Source organism: Fistularia commersonii, chromosome 8 (assembly GCF_037954325.1).
Source record: "Fistularia commersonii isolate RoL2024-O1a breed Wild chromosome 8, RoL_Fcom_v1.0, whole genome shotgun sequence".
NCBI classification, from domain to species: Eukaryota; Metazoa; Chordata; class Actinopteri; order Syngnathiformes; family Fistulariidae; genus Fistularia; species Fistularia commersonii.
This window is the reverse complement of record NC_141291.1, coordinates 12057358-12068883: the sequence shown is the minus strand read 5'-3', so window position 1 is coordinate 12068883 and position 11526 is coordinate 12057358. Positions and strand designations below refer to the sequence as shown.

The 11526-nt window shown below is 40.7% G+C and overlaps 1 protein-coding gene across 2 annotated transcripts; it reads right to left on the bottom strand.

The window, feature by feature from the left end:
- Positions 1 to 758: 758 nt before the first annotated feature.
- On the bottom strand, positions 759 to 11157 carry pcyt1ba (phosphate cytidylyltransferase 1B, choline a). 2 transcript variants are annotated; one of them, XM_086151203.1, is made up of 8 exons: positions 10881 to 11157; positions 6374 to 6473; positions 4829 to 4945; positions 4519 to 4670; positions 3540 to 3618; positions 3300 to 3442; positions 2558 to 2746; positions 759 to 2265 (listed from the first exon to the last, which is right to left on the bottom strand). In XM_086151203.1, exons 1-8 carry the CDS (start codon positions 11052 to 11054, stop codon positions 2041 to 2043), a joined length of 1179 nt encoding a protein of 392 aa, XP_086007329.1. In that variant the 5' UTR covers positions 11055 to 11157; the 3' UTR covers positions 759 to 2040. The 2 variants fall into 2 exon arrangements, with proteins under 2 accessions (XP_086007329.1, XP_086007330.1); XM_086151204.1 differs by lacking the exon at positions 10881 to 11157 and adding an exon at positions 9574 to 9725.
- Positions 11158 to 11526: the final 369 nt, after the last annotated feature.

The window sequence follows — 11526 nt, the reverse complement described above, 5'->3', positions numbered from 1 at the left end:
GAACCCAAATAGTGCCCTCGAGATCACATTTGGTCACGTTTTCATTTTATTTACATTATCAAGCTGTTACAATGTTAAAATTTAAAAATTAAAAAAATAACACATTCCCAAAGTTTTGTTCATACAGTGCAGGTTAACATGTAGTGTGTGAGGGACATTAAGGTCTCAACATTGCATTAGGATATTTGGTGGTGCGGCAGAAGAGGAGCCTACCTCACCGTGAACCAGTGAGCAAGACTTGTTACTCACGTCCAGTAATAGCACAGGTAATATTATTGTAATGATCCAGTTTATTTAGGACCAAAAGGCTCACCTGTGCAGGCTTCATTCAATCTGTATTGTTTGTGGAACGTGTCATTGGAGCTCACAAGACAAGATACTGTCTTGTCTGGTTGGATTGTCAGCTAAAATTAAATTCCAGATGGGAAACATATCCGCTAAGCATATTGTTAAAATGTCAAAACCACATGGCTTTTGTTTTGGTCTAAGTACCCCTCCGATTTCTTTTTTTTTTTTTTTCAATGGAAGCGTGATGATCATATGCGTGGTGAAGGAGGTGTGATAATCGGACGAATAGTAATTTGATTGTTTACAGTTGTTCGGAAAGTACAAAGTCACTTAGTTTACATTCAAGAACCTAAAAGCTAGCTGTTTTTTATTTTTTCCACAGGGTTGAGTTTGATGGATTAGAAGGTGCAGCTCTACAGTGAGATCTTTAGGGGATGCCGCAGATCTCTTTTAAAAGTTCATTTCACATTTGTTTAAAGGACTTTTTTATTTACCAACAGCCAAAGGTGTACCACAGTTCATGAAATTCTGTTCGTCTTACTGACTAGTCATTCACATTAACACATTTTTTTCTTTTCTACTTGAGATACAATATAGAAACATTCTAGTTTTCCTCTAGAACAGAGAAATTCACAGAAATTTCTATTTGTTTGAAGGCAGTCATTACTGCGATAAATTGATTGACAAATTTAATGTGCAATGCTCAACAAACACAAACATTTTAAATCAAAATGTGTTCAATATGTTGAGCTATTCTATGTTTGTACTTCACGTTGACACATTACATGTATATTTGTTCCTTTAGCTCATCATGAGCATGGTTACATTGGTCGATTTAACCTGTGTCCAGCCGTATTTACAGTTTAGTACTTCCTCCAAAGACTTCCAAGTATCTGACACACCTTGTAGCCGGAGGGAGTGACAGAAATCAACTGGAATAAATATCTCAATACCCCGGTCTGTTCATCCCGTAAGTGCAAGTTCTAGACCTCCCTTGGGTTGTCACTTGTTTATGTCTGGTGGCACTTTCAAAATAAAAGGCTGAAGGAAATGTGCCTTAAAGGGAAGTATGGGCATTTCAATTATTGAAATTGTTTTCATTGCATTGCAAAGGAGAGCATGATCTCTTTATAATTGGTATCTCCACTTTAAATGTCAATGCATTAGATGATTTTTAATAGTGAAAGATCGTGAATTATCAAGCGCTGACTATGTGATTGAGTGCCTGGAGGATGTCTATTCTAGGGGGAGCAGTGTCTAATTTCCAAATATCAGTTCAACAAGCATAAACCATACACAGTGAAGAAGGTTTTTAGTTCCTATCGGGTAACGTGGAACACGGCGGAACCACAGTACTTCATGTCACACACATTATTTGATACTTTTGCGCGAATCCGCACGTAGTGGCAACAGAAGAGACAAGAAATCCTGGCAATCCTGAAAGGTAAAACACCACATTAAGTGAAGACGACAAAAATGGGGTGGTATATGGTCAGGCTGTTGGAAATCCGAGGTGAATCCTTTTGAAAGATGTTGCAAAGGATCCGCATCCTTTGCATGACACATATTATTGTGTGGTTGGTTGCCCAGGCAACAGAGACTGATGGCTTCTTCGCTCAGCAGCACAGAACTACATTTCCCATGGTTACTGTCCTTGAGGTTAACTGTTTCAGTTTCCAGCCAGTGTTTGTTGGAAGATTATGCATGTGTGTGTGTGTGGGGGGGGTGTGTGTGTTTGTCCCCGCAGCCTATTTACTTCTCATCCTCGTCACCTTCGCTCATGCTACTGATAGAGGCAGAGGCTCCTTTGGGGGAAGTTGGTGGCGAGGGCCGTGCATTGTGCCAGCGGGCGGGGGGAGACGGTGGTGAAGGGGAGCGCAGGGGCGAGAGTTCACGAGGTGGGCTATTGCAGGGAGACTCTCTGGGTGACAGAGCATAAGACAGCATTCGTCCACTTCGCTCCTGAAACACTTGCTTCTGTTCACGGGCAGACAGAGAGGAGGGTGAGGAGGCTGAGTCAGTATGAGGACTTGAAACTTGAACCAAAATCCAAAAACCCTAATTACAATTATCATCGGTCAGTAAAGAGTAAATATAGTTCTTTTTTGTCTTCTTTTCTCTTTAAACAGAACATCTATGGATTTACCATGTTTTGATCCTTTTTTCATGGGCACTGTCTGGGTGTTTAAAAAATGTAATACTGCGTGAGCTGAAATTACAATGAAGTAGTCGAGGGATACAATGATGATGTCAGTAAATGCCAACTTACCCACGTCCCATCAGGTCCAAAAAGCTCAAGGAAGTTGCCTATAAACTCTCTGGATTTCTCTTCCCACTTCTGAATGAGGTCGTGACTCTTCTCCTCAACGCGGTAAACAAAATGCTTGCTCTTCTCCTCCACAGTGCGCACCTTTTCCTTCATCCTGTCGACTTGGTTCTGCAGACGATACTTCTTCTCCTTTAGGAGATCGTATCAAGCAGGAGGCCATTAGAGAAATTTTCTTAACATTCAAGTTGCATGTATTTTTAATTTTTCAGCCTCAAAGTGCTTCTCTCTATACCCTAATGTGCTCCAAAGTAGCTGTGGGCCTGATGTCCTCTGTTGAGTGGTGAGCTTTGCCATCTGACTTGATGCATAATTTTAGTGAAACTCTTGGAGGAAAACTTTCATAAACAGCCTTATCTAATTTAGATCTTTAATATCTAATGCTCCATCATTGATTTTCATTTTATCCTAGTTAAATATCTGAAAACATTCTCTCCTTGAGCTCATATCACAAAGAAGAACTTGCTTCTGCAATGTGGGCTCATTAAAATTAAAACATCTAACAGAGTGTGTGCAGCAGCAGAGCCGACCAAAAATAAACAATCCATTTTCTATAAATTAGTAAATATCATACCCAGTAGTGTGAAATATTTTATAACTTTCAAAAGCCATGTGATGATAAACCAAATGTATTCATCAGCACTGCAGAGATAATGTTAGCATCTCTTGGAGATACCGTTCTTACATTGATGTAGCTGACGTTCAACTCCTTGGCCGTGTAGCCACGCTGAAGGTTACGGCGCGCATAGACATCATAATCTCTGACAATTCTGGTGATTATGTCAGAGGTTGAGATTCCCTCGGTGCGTTGTGTCGGCACAAACATTCCTGTGATGCATATAGTGTAGGAAAGCTTAAATAAGATGAAACCCTCAATGTAAGCGTGTAAGTGCGCTTTTGTCCTTCCCAAGAATCACGCACTGACCTGCTTCCTTGATGTGTTTATAAACATCCTCACTTCCTGCTGAGGAGTATGGGATATCATCATGAGCCACAAAATCGATCTGAAAAACAAAGGACATGTATTGAACAGCAGGGAGCACATGTTCTTATGAATTTATGTTCTTATGGCTTCAATCTTGGATGCTTATGGATACTATGGATATGGTCAACAATGGTCAACAGACTCAACAAGACAGTGAGGAAAGCCTGCTCGGTGGTGGGACTGAACCTTGACCATCTTCAATCGGTGGCTGTGGGGAGGGTGAAGGACAAACTGGAACCTATCCAGGGCAATCCTACCCCCCCCCCCCCCCCCGCAACACAAGCCTGTGGCTGATGGGCAGTTCTTAAAGCCAATGGTTCACGCCACGGCCATCAGACTGCATAACAGCAGTCTGGACGGCACACAACTCTGACTGGCCTGAGATCCATCTGTGGTACCACAACCTCTCTACTTCACCCCATTCACTACCTCGCCCATTCAGATGTCATGCCATAACTCTGCTGTATTTTTTTATCCTTGTTGGTCCCAGCCTGCGCGTATCCTGCCTATTTTTGTTTATTTATTCTATTCTTGTCGTTGCTATTGTCACTCCATTTATATTATCGTTTAGTTTTGTTTAGCTATTTTTCACCCTCACTATTTCTGTTGTCCATTCTTATCCCTGATGTTGTTGCTTTTGTTGTTCTCCCTTCTGTCTATTTATTTGTGGATGTCTTTGCTATTTTCTGTCTGCCGTCTCTAAATTTATTTTTATATTCATATTTATTTTTGACACTATAGCCATTACACTACTGTGACAAAAGAATTTCCCCTATGTAAATCAATAAAGCTTATCTTATCTTATCTTATCTTATCTTATCTTATCTTATCTTATCTTATCTTATTTTATTTTCAAGTGGTACGTGCTCCATGTGGCAGGTTTATATGCTTTTGCATAAAAACTTTGACGTGCACACACCTTGTGTTTCTCAAGAAATTCTGGTGTCAGAGTCCAAGGCGCATCTCTGAGGACCTCATCAACATAACGGCAGTGTCTCAGCGCCTCGTACCTTTCGGTCTCTGTCATCACCGTGAATCCCTTGTACTTATGAGTCAGCTCATCGCTGCACACTGTCAGACAGAATTAACAGACCGAAGAAACAAAAAAGTCAGTTGACCTCCTCAACCATTTGCATTTCAGCTGATTCAGCAGTGGCATCCCTGTGTATGTGCGCCTGTGTGTGTGTGTGTGTGTGTGTGTGTGTATGTGATGGTGTGTTCAATCCTACCTCCCACTATGAGGTAGGTGTTGGGGAAGAGGTTCTTGGCCTGCATGAGGGCACGAGCGTGGCCAGAGTGAAACAGGTCGAAGATGCCATCAGCATAGACTCTGACTGGCCGGTCCACTGCAAACAAGTAGTCAACAGTCATTTCAGCAGGTTGTGGAAGATCTGAAAGTACTGAATTGTTTAATGTGTAGAGAAAAAAATCTTCTTATCTTTATACGCTATTATACTACCTGGGTCCCGATACAAAAACATTAAGAACAATATTGTAATTACTTTTCTCACAATTCACCCCACTTTCTTTATTCATCTGTTGCAGTATTTCATGAATTTCTTTAATGCATATGGTATCTACCTGTCATTCAATAATATCAATAATATTAAAAAGTATAACTTTTATTTTGTCCAATCTAATGTGTCCTGCCTTAAGGTTGGTCATAATACTATTCATTGTGGTTTCAGGGCATTTATTTTACAAAAAAGAAAATTGATCGTAGAAATATCAGTACTAAACAGGTGAATAACTTAATTCTTCAGGCGCTTACTTTATATTTTTGTTGATCAAAATTTATAACTTTATTGTGCTTATAGACTAAGAACATGTTACTTGGTCTCATTCTTTTTCAAATTACATTTCAGCACAAAGAACATTTGGGTTTACTGTGCACCACTGAAGCTTCACACTTTTTTCTCCATCAACTTTTTTTTAAATGCACTTTTACACAAAATCCTACCTTAAGTGACAAGTACTTTTGTGAAAACAGATACTAGTGTCTGGGCTTTATCGGTAGCAGTGCTGATGCTAGCACAGAATACTGTACAGCACAATCAATAATTTAATTAGAAGTAGTGCACATTTCATGACAATAAGTGTAATAGGAATTAGCACTGGAAATCACTGCTAATTCAACAGAAGTAGAACTTTATTCATTCATAGTAACCTGTAATAACCTGAGGGGTACTTTCTACATTTTTCCCCTAACAATATATGAAATTCTTCCCTGAAAGATATTATAGTCATACACAGTTTGGCAAAAAAGTCATTCGGGCAGTTACTGTGGGCTGAATACTATTAACTTCTCAGAGGCACATTAAAGACCAGTATCAACATTATCTTCTAAGTTTGATACTGTATCGAATCATGTGTTATGTTTAGAACAAATATTCCTTACTAATATTTGTGAGGAGAACATTTTTGTCTGTGGCTCAAACTGTATTGTAGATCATAATTTGCAAACATTTGTGCAACCTGAATCTATTTGTACATTTTTTGGAGCCATATTAAAACAGTTTATCTTCAATATGGGGGTAATTGCAGCAAGATTTTAAAAGCTATTAAAATATAACTCAATACTAGTGGTGTGTGTGGTTTTTTTTTGCTAGTGCCTTCCCCATTTTCAGTACAATTTACCAGAGGACTTATTGGTGATATTTGCAAACGTGAGGTTAGCACAATGGGAAGGTGATAATTGAAAAAAGCATGGCAGATGATGCAGGTGGGGGAAGGAGCATGAAAGCTCTAGAGTTGGATCAGAGAAGTAGGTCTACCTGGGGTGCCTCTGCGGGCCTGAGTGATGCTGAGCTTCTCATGGGGGGCACGACAATCACAGCTGTCCTCCCTGGCAAAGATGGCAGGCTCTGTCAGAGTCTGAGAGAAAAGGACACGGTAGGCGGATGAAATCCAGTCATGAGCCATTTAAATTTTAAACATTTCAGACACAAAGACTAGAAAATAGAAAGACACCCACTCATCCCCTAACTGCTAAACGGTGTCTCCATTTCAGGCCCATCCCAGTACAGTGACCTCCATTATGGCATTGATCACAGCTGACGCCGCTATGGAAAACAGTGGATTGTAACACTGAATGTTGCATTCGGTGTTCGTGATCACCCAGTGTGTGATCTCCAAGATCTCCGGGAAACTTACTGTATATTACCACTGCAAAAACCGAGAGTGAGCTATTGTAGGTGTGACAGGACTGATCGAGGGGAGATTAAACAACATGAGGGAAGGTATTATGCGGTTAAATACTGTTAAGATGAGAGGGTGATCAACCAAAAAAATCATCAAAAAATGTTGAGTTCTGTGACAGCAAAGAACTGCTAAAGAACGGGCAGCAATGCATGGATGGGTGGAAAAAATAAGCTAGTTGTGGATAACACTTGTCGGGACTTGTCGAGGCCACATCAAGGTTACGGTGCTGCAATGTGGGCCTGGCTGGAAAACTGTCTTGGTGTGCCATCTGTTGACTGCAGGGAATATACTCCGAATCATATTCACACCGATAGATGCAGGAAGCTGTGGGAGTGTGAGAGGAGGGCAAAAAAAAGGAAACCTGAAAATGGTTTCAGTCTCTGTGGAAGAGACAGGAAATAAAAAAAAATATTATCTGCTCGGTGGATGTTTGCACAGGTTCTGTTTTAAATGTAAAATCAAATCTTGCATCTATCGTGTTTGACAGAACTTTGCAAGAACATCATTTGTCACAGGGAGAGTGTAAAGTTATTTTATTACACATTTTTTCTAATAATTCTGGCAGACAACCATCCAATGGTTTCCCCTGTGCAGGATGACGAAGATATCAGACTCATCACGCCTTATCCTTGAAGATTCGGAAAACAATCACTGAACTTCATGAACATAAAAATCAGTCTACAGATACTCAGCTTTACTCATTAGTTTAATTAAAATGTCCATTCTCCTTGATGCCCACTTCATGAATGCTTCTGTCTTTTAATGATGTTCTTAATATACTTTGCTCAGTAAAGGGCTTTTCAAGTGCTACAAATAGAACAATAACCATTCACTCCTGATAGCAGATTCATTTTGTAAAGTCAAAATAAGACAACAAGCTTTAATATGTGGGAGAAGTTACACTGGATGTGGTACACACATGGCACAGTGGTTTCATTCACCTTACCTATGCTGTGAGGATTTTGTTTTCCGCTCCACCCTTGGTGTGGGCGGTTGTTATAGCGATACTATGAAGTCATTATTAACACAGAACCCACAGGAACAATGGAGGATATTAAAAGGGTTGATATTTTGGATTCTTTTGTTAAGGCTCTTTTGTCTGTTTGTTTGTGCATTTGTTTTTGGTTTACTCTTCCCTTCCTCAGCTCACAACCATGCGGCTTTGCAGCTTGTCATTTAATCAAGGAGTGCAATGAAAATAAAATTGTGGCCACTAATGGAGTGGAATAATTAATTGATCCTTGTCTATAGTTACAATATTATGCTGCAAAGCAGCAAGTAGCATGATTTCATTGCAGGATACCATTTAATAACTATCGTTTACCTGTTTTTTATATTGTTTATTATGTTTTTTATACCCGGTTAGAATTCTATCTGTAGTTCCAATATTCCGGTTTCTTTTGGAGTGCATATCACTTCTTTATTTTATGTTCGTAACCAATATTTGCTTGCAGAGTTGATTAATTGGTACAATGTAGACTGAATTACAAGTCAGACGTGATGCCCCCGTCATCACGTCTGACTTGGGGGCAGTCCTCGATCACCTCTATTTATGTCACATTTTTAAATCACCTTTGTATTCTGGCTCATCTCAGAACCTAGACAGAAGGGATATGAAATAAAAAATATACACACATTTTTTGTGTATGGTGAAAAATCCAAAACGAATACAGATATGAACATCATGTTATCCTGTTCTATCAAGACACTGGCTCCAGGATGCAGCACAAAAACATAGTGCTGGTCAAGAATGTTGTTTATACTGATGTGAGGAGGTCTGGTCTACAATCTGTGCTCAGACACAAACAGAGCCACTGCAACTGTGATGTGATGTGACTTCACTGAAACAAAAGAATTAAAAAAGTACTTGAGTAGGTAAATTGAATAAGTTACCTGAAAAAAATCAGTTTTGTTTTTTTTCCATCTCAGATGCATCTGGACTAATAAAATTTTAGATTATTGAATCCATTAATTGAACTCATCCCATATCTGAGCCTTTCACATGCAAAGCAACATTCGTATAGTATTTCGTATCGAAATCCAGAGGGAACCGTAGCAGAGTAGCAGGAGATGCTAAATGAGTGACAACAACACCAATGATTTCTTGGATGAGGTGAGAACTAAGGGGAGGCTTCAAACATTTAGCACACAACAGATGGTAAAGCTTAGAACCGGCTGGCCAGGAGCAAAGAGGCCTATCAGGACAAGCAGCGTGAGCACGCTCAGTAAAACCCACTCTGGCACAAGCAAAGTACATCTGGCATAAGAAGGATTACAACTGAAAAAAAGAGGGACGCGGGTACACAGGGCACAACAATACAACGGCAGCAAAGACAGGACTGAGTGAAGAAATGAACAAACTGAAGCTTGAAAAGAGAGGGATTACTGGAGCTACAGGATGGAAACACAAACACAGGAGTCTAAGAACACCTGATCTGTCTTTCACCACTGCAGTAATGTCTTCTGTCTTCCAGGGGACATTTATGTGATGCTCTCCCTTGTGGAGGCTCCCTCCTCCACAACACAAACACACACACACACACACACACACACACACACACACACACACCTCTCAGTAGATTGAGCATCTCACACATACTATAGGGGATCTGTTTCATAAGCAGAACCCCTTTGTCCTCCTTAACACAGCATCTCCTCTCTCTCTCGCACACACACACACACACACACACACAAACACACACACACACACACACACACACACACACACACACACAGACACGGCAAGACAAGACAACCCACAGAGATGCCCTACCGTCCGGGGATGGGGGCAAGTGTGCTCCAGCTCCTCCATTATTCCTGACGACTCATGGGATGCGGTTCAGGTCCCTCTGATATGTGACTCAGCATCAATGAGACGATGTCTCTCTCCTTCCTCCGCTCGCTCGCCCCCCGCCCCCTCCGGGATCTGCTTCCCTGCCTTGCCCCTCATTCCCCTCCCGCCCTCCTCTACTATGATTCGTGGCTGCGCGGAAAAGGCGAGACCACCGACTCTGCAACGGTTTCCATGCGGCACAACTCATTGGTAATGAGTTTGAATTACCAGTCTGTTATCTATAACACGACCAGACGGCATATGAATGCCGGGGAATATCCGTCTGAACTCATGTTGTGCGTTACGGTGTTTTTTTGTTTTTGTTTGAATAGACGATCTTTGTTTGTTCGCGGCTCCCCGGAAGAACTGATGAGCTCACACGGCCAATCACTGATCAGCACTTCTGTAAAACCCACCGGGATTGGTGGAGCAGTCAATAGCACGGCAAAGTGACCCGACATCAGAAATGTTTTTCGAGGGAAGATTATATACTGGGTTTAAAAAAAAAAAAAAAAAAAAGATTAACGGTTTTACCGCCATACACTGAAGCTTAAGAATACCATTTTGAACAAGACAACAGACCCGAGAGGAAAACAACAGTCAAGTCGGAGCGTAAACGAGAAAAGTGAAATAAAGGGAAATTGGACATGAAATTGCAATCGCACAAAAAATTAAATAAATACCACCCACAAATGTCGGCAAAGATGATTCACTGATGTAAAAAAAGTCACTAGGACTTACAAGGACGGATCGCTTTCATTTGCTATTTAACATAAAATTGACGTCATATTTTCCACAAATTTTCGGAATAAGAATTATGTAACGGATAAACGACGCCGCGCTTTTGTTACTTGGGGGAAACCGCTTGGATCTATCTCTCCCTTTAAAACATCTCTGCCAATTTACTGTATACTGTTTATGCGTTTACCCCGTTTAAGTCCTTTTGACGCGTTTTCTTTGTGTTCGCAAGTTTGACCTATTAGACAGTAAAACCAAATTTTTTAATTAAATCGCGGCGAGATTGTTTTGCATGTACAAAAATGTGTCTTTCATTCTAGTTCCCGTCACATACACTGAGTTGTTTTGGCGCAACTATCAAGTTGAAAATGCAACATTACTGGCAAACGTTTTAATTTCATAGACAGAGTTAGAAAAAGGAATATGAGGGGAAAAAAACTTAAGTGTTAAACCTCTTTGTATCGTGCATACTGACGTCGTATCCGTGTTAATTGGTTCAGTGACATTACCTTCAGTGGTCCATTCCGGCAACAAAGACGAGCGTCAGCCGCACTGGAATGCGTCCTGGTGCGGCGGTGTTTCACCATGGTTGTTCCCAAACGTAAACAAATACCTTGTGTGGATTTCAGACACTCTCTGCCCAATGTTATTTGCTGTCGAATATTAGAGGCAGGGCTTCTCATCTGCTTTGTGAGAAGAGCAGTAGAGCGACGATCAAGACAACACGACCGGTATAAAACACGACGCGGTCTTAACTACTAGATACAGGTTGCCTAACCTGTGTTGACAAAAACAGAAAAAAACGTCTTTTTAGGAATAAAGTTTATGATGAAACAACTCGGCTGCCTATCCCACTAAATTGAACAGGTCATAAAGATAAAGAATTCGGCTGTCAGTGAATAGATAGCTAAATCCAGAACAGTAACTATGAATTCAGTCGTTTTGAGTAAACGTTTAAAGCACCAAAGTGGCCAATCGGGGTGGAAGGACAAAACACCCTTTGTGTTTTCATTATTGTTGGTCCCACTGTAGAGTCTCTGTGGCCCCGATATTGGACAGGAATCTATTGTTCCCTCAAAAGTCCCGCTTGGTTGCTATGGTAATGAGTCTCGTTTGGATATAGATTAAAAAGGGGCGGTGGCGGTAAATGTACAA

Bases quoted from the DNA above. Each gene is read 5' to 3' on its own strand.
- pcyt1ba (XM_086151203.1), bottom strand. From the start codon at position 11,054: ATGAGAAGCCCTGCCTCTAATATTCGACAGCAAATAACATTGGGCAGA. The intron at 6,474-10,880 runs GTAATGTCACTG...CTTTTCTCTCAG, and splicing joins GCCGGAATGGACCACTGAAG to ACTCTGACAGAGCCTGCCAT. The intron at 2,266-2,557 runs GTAAGTTGGCAT...GCCCGTGAACAG, and splicing joins TTGGACCTGATGGGACGTGG to AAGCAAGTGTTTCAGGAGCG.